This window comes from Sitodiplosis mosellana, unplaced genomic scaffold, assembly GCF_009176505.1.
Source record: "Sitodiplosis mosellana isolate CC-2019 unplaced genomic scaffold, AAFC_SMos_1.0 Smas_scaffold_47, whole genome shotgun sequence".
NCBI classification, from domain to species: Eukaryota; Metazoa; Arthropoda; class Insecta; order Diptera; family Cecidomyiidae; genus Sitodiplosis; species Sitodiplosis mosellana.
Genome location: NW_022595289.1, coordinates 2824824 through 2829854, shown reverse-complemented (window position 1 = coordinate 2829854; position 5031 = coordinate 2824824). Strand labels below are relative to the sequence as shown.

General features: G+C 34.8%; 1 protein-coding gene across 1 annotated transcript; it reads left to right on the top strand.

The window, feature by feature from the left end:
• The first annotated feature begins 2109 nt into the window (after nucleotides 1–2109).
• Nucleotides 2110–4294, top strand: LOC129570258 (protein kinase 4-like). The gene is made up of 3 exons (XM_055449799.1): nucleotides 2110–2658; nucleotides 3197–3317; nucleotides 3531–4294. The coding sequence occupies exons 1-3, from the start codon at nucleotides 2110–2112 to the stop codon at nucleotides 4292–4294; spliced, it is 1434 nt and encodes a 477-aa protein (XP_055305774.1).
• The last annotated feature ends 737 nt before the right edge of the window (nucleotides 4295–5031 follow it).

Below are 5031 nucleotides of genomic sequence, written 5' to 3'. Positions count from 1 at the left end.
TAAATCGATTTTTCCGAAGTTTTGTAACGAATTAAAACGATTTTTTCAAGTTTTTGTCACGAATTTCATCGGTTTTTTCGAGAAAAACGTACAACGAATTTCTTCGATTTTTTCAAGTTTTTGTGGCGAATTTCATCAGTTTTTTCGAGAAAAACACGCTACGAATTTTATCGGTTTTTTCAAGGAAAAAACGCTCAGCGATTTTCAACGATTTTTTCACGTTTTTCAAGGAAAAAACGTTCATCGATTTTCACCGATTTTTTCTCGTTTGAAATAGAAAGAAACATTCAACGACTTTTATCAATATTTTTGTGTTTTGTGAAGAAAAATACGCAGTGAATTTCATCAATTTTTTTCGTGAAATAAAGAGCATAATAATCAAGAAATAATACAACGATTTTTGACGATTTTTTCGAACATTTTCATAAATAAAATTAATAACTTTCATAAACAATCTGATTAGATATGAAAAAATAAATGGGAAATGGAAATAGCAATCTGACAGGAGGTCTAAGAATCAGAGTTTTAATATTAGAAGAACGAGTGTATATTGGACTAACTGGTTCAGGACTTTTTGAAGGACTTATTCGTAATTTCGGTACAGAGAGAAATATATCAATTAATCAGACACGTTGGGGTACTCCGTTTCCATATTTGGAGGACTACACATTTGCAACCGACGTTTTACTCGAGTCGATTGCACATCCTGAATTAATTTCAGAGGGTGAATCAAGTGGTGAAAGTGAATCAGCGAAGGTCCTGCATCTAAGCGTCTGACAGCTCACTTCTAGCGCTACGAGACAAGTGTCAAAAGTTGTGACACAGATCGTTCAATGTATTATTGAATCTTTTTTATATTTGTTAATAAAGTAGACAAAAAAAATAAAAATGTCACGAATGTGCAAAATTGATTTTTGTGAGAGCGTAGCACGCGATAAACATTATTTTTATAATTAAAAAATGTTTCTTTCATTACGGAACATTGTTGATGCGTTCAATTTGTCGCGTTCATGAGTGCGTCTAACGACGTAAAGAATTGAAATGAACTTCACTGAATGCGCTCATCGCAAATTCGTGTTTTACTTTGTTTTGTTAGTGTGGTGCAGGGGTTGTGTGAATCAGACAGCGAAGAAATTTACAACATCAGACACGAATTGAGTGAAAACTAGTTTGAAACTTTGAAGAAAAAGTTGACATTTCGTTCCATCTTTTTATTATAAAAAGGAAAAATTAAATGGGAAGCAGTCTTAGCTCTTTATCTGGTTTATTATCAATTAAAGTAATAATTTCAAAGACTCGAGTGCATGTCAGATTGAGTGGCAGTGGATTTTTAAGTGGCGTGTCAAGAAATTTTGTGATCTTACGAGACCAGCGAAGTTCAACAACACCAAGTTTTCGGCGTAAACTTGAAGTATATTCATTCAATACAATAGTATCGGTAGAAGCAGATTCGGATATCGAGAATTCGGATAAGGAAAATTAACTTGACTTCAATTATATGGAAAGAGTAGAACCAGACGAGTTGCGGATAACATTAATCATCGGAACGAGAACCATCAGCGCAATAATCAACGGAAGCAGTAATTCGAGCCATATCAGGATATTTTGAGATTAGAAGAGACACCACGTATTTGCAGTTAGAGGCTGAAGTTATTTGTTTGATCATACCAACGACAACAAAATAAAGGTGAGTAAATTTTCAATTTAATGAATCGGCCACAGGCGAGTAGGCTGGAAAATTTACAATTACCACTTAAATTAGACCAATTGATTAGAGAGCTAAAAACACTGCAATCAAAACTCAAAAACGCGGAAAAACGAGACGACCTATTATTGATCGAAAGTTTGCGTCGTAAAGTAAATTATAAAACAAAAGAAGTAATTGCCAAACGTAACAGAATTGTTGAATATTTGTTTGAGGGACATTTAACATTTAAAACCCTTTCATTAGAAGAACTCCTGAAAAAAGAGGAGGATATAGAAGCTGTTTTGAGGCTATCAAACCTGGATGAAAGAAGAGAAAATTATATAAATATTTTAAACGAATTAAAACAAGTTATCAAAGAAAAATCAAAACTAAGATCTCTTGAGAGTTTTATCAGTTCAGAAATGGTTTTTAGATCACCACTCAATGATAAAGAAAAGGAGACAAATTCTGATGAAAAAGATAAAGAATCTGATGATAGTGACACTGACACTATTAAAGACGTCGATGAAAAAATAGAAAACATTGATAACCCCGAAACGATTCCAGACAGAAATGAGAGAGGCGGAGCTTTTAGTCTGACTCAGTCAAAATTCAATGACCTTTTCGATAATTTCAATTTAAAAAGTTCAACCAGATATTCGGAGGACCTGAGAGAACCTGCTCAGCGTCGACCGGAAAAGGATATCAAGGATATGAACGAATTTTTTGATAATCTTCGAATTTCGGCTAGTGATACCACTGGTCCTCCACCAAAACCGAATAGAGACAGTCTTAAATTGAATTTTGGGGGTTATATCCCAACTCCCAATAGAAAATCAGTCAAATTCAGTGAAGTGGATCCACGTAAACATTTGTCAACCATTGCAGAAGAAAGTCATTACTTGAGTCAAAGACGTGTGTTGGACAAAGAAGAGGGTTATAATACGGTTGACATAACTTCTGATGATTTCGTAAATAAAAGAAGACGAAAACGGGATGAATTAGTATTTAGACCAGATCATTTTTCTTTAACTGAAACGGAATTAAGAGAATGTGCAGAACGAGAAGCCAGATATAAAAAAGAGAGGATGAATAAAGAGCGCAGTCAACATGAACAGGAATATTTGAATCCATTCTTTATGCCAGGAAATCGTTTTCAACAAGTTGATTCGAATTTTCAAGGCCGACCAACAATGCATTCTCAATCAGACTTTACTTCACGTAATTTTCCACAATTTTCGGGTATTAATGAGTTACCTGTATCGAATACTCGTCGCACTGGTGAATTTTCTTCGATAAATGAACCAGTATATGTTGATATGCATGATTTACATATGTCCAATCGAAATATGCCTATTAATCCAAATATCACAATGATGCCTCGAAACTTGAATACTGACCATATTCAGCGTCCAAGTATAAATCCAAATAATTTTTTCGCATCCGCACAGCCGAGTAATTATTTTCAAGACAATTTTCCTCAAAATATACAACAATATCGTAACACAGACAGATTTTAATCTGCCTAATCAGGCAATGTCGACGCGACAGTTGGATCAAGATGCAACAAATGACTATGAGATTAGACGACAATTTCTTCGTCGCCTTAAATCCATTCCAAAATTTGATGGTAGTTCGTATCGAGAATTAATAGATTTTGTCAATATTTCTGACACATTGTTTAGATCGTGCATGAATGAAGCGGAAGAAAATGAGTTTTATGAACAAATGATACTCCAATTGCGCGGTGAAGCGAAGCAAGTTATTTCTAACTCGCGTAGTTCAGACTGAGATACAATCAAATCAAAATTGCAAAAACACTTTTCTTATCTTGCAAACAAAGAGGTGTTGACCAGTCAATTAGAAAACATGCGTCAAGAAAAGGATGAATCATTGGCCAAATACGCCGAACGTGCAAGAAAAATGCTTCAAGAGAAAAATTCTGTTTATAAAGTTTTGACAGAAGATCAAAAACTGGAACATAATCGAATGGCCCGTAAAGCGTTTGCGAAAGGTATACAAAATGGCAAATTAAAAACCAGACTTATTACGCGTGGTGCCAGCTCATTAGAGGATGCAATTGCTTATGCAATCGAAGCAGAGAACGATGAATTGTATGAAATTCCTAAACAGGAATTGTATTGCAAGCATTGTAGGTCAAACGGTCATCGGGAAAATGAATGCCGCATTAAAAACGCGAATAATAATGGATTAAATACACTGGTGTCCGCACTACAGTCATTCAGTGCAAACAGAATTCCTATGAGAAACAACCGCGGTGATTCTAATCGATTTAATCAGGGTTGGAACAATAATAATAATGATAATAATAATAATAATAATCGATTTAACAATCAAAATTGGAACACACGTAATAATAATAACCAACCTAATCAGAACTGGCCTGCTAGAAATAATAATTCCAATCCTAACAATAATTCCAATAACAACCGAAATCGGAACTGGTCCGATCAAAGGGTTAATCAACAGCAACCCAACCAGAATCGTTTTCCACAGCGCAATGATAATCGTACAAATCAAAGATTAAGTAACATCCTTTTGGGTGATTTTGAACTTTCTGATGATGAGTATCTTTCGGAAAACTAGAAAGGGTGGATCAAGAAGGCCTGCTTGCTCCATCCAATCCAGCCAATTCAAATATTGCCAAAAAACAAAGCTCAAAGAAGCATTGAAATAAAGCACAATATTTATAATGAGAATGGAGCACCATTCATTTATCTAAGTACGAATTTGAGTGAAAGGCCAATACGATTAATGGTAGATACCGGGGCAGCGATATCAATCCTAGCATCGGATATTGTGCTTGAGAGTGTGAGAAAGGTCAATTATACTGTTAGTCTGTTTGGTATCGTCGGCAAAGAAGTTTCGGTAAAAACCGAAGGAATGGTCGTTGGTTTATTCAAAATGAGTAAACAATTAATCAGCACAACGATGCATTTAGTGGATCGCAAATATGCGGGTCCTGGAGACGGTTACCTATCTTATGAATGGTTAATGGCTTATGATGTGATTGTTGATATGAGTGAGATGTGTGTGAAATGTAGTCTAGATAATTTAATTAAAACACCCTTAGTGTAGTAACGCAGTGAATGAGTGAACAGTATGAGTGCTGGTAAACGACTGATTTATTGTACGATTCTTAATACTAATGAACAATAGCTGTCAGTGTCAGTGATGACAGATACTTATGCTACATCTCCTTTTTTCTAACTGTGTCCTTTGCCTCCCTTTTTTCCAAAAATATATGTCTATGTTATTTATTTTCATTTACTAAATGTATTCTTAATCTCAATTCAAATAAGGCAGGAAACAATATTCAAGAG

What these genes read in the sequence shown, in the direction of transcription:
- LOC129570258 (XM_055449799.1), top strand. Translation starts at nt 2,110, where the DNA reads ATGGTTTTTAGATCACCACTCAATGATAAAGAAAAGGAGACAAATTCT. An exon ending in ACATAACTTCTGATGATTTC is followed by an intron (nt 2,659 to 3,196) that starts GTAAATAAAAGA and finishes ATCGTAACACAG; the next exon opens with ACAGATTTTAATCTGCCTAA. An exon ending in ATCCATTCCAAAATTTGATG is followed by an intron (nt 3,318 to 3,530) that starts GTAGTTCGTATC and finishes TTGCAAACAAAG; the next exon opens with AGGTGTTGACCAGTCAATTA.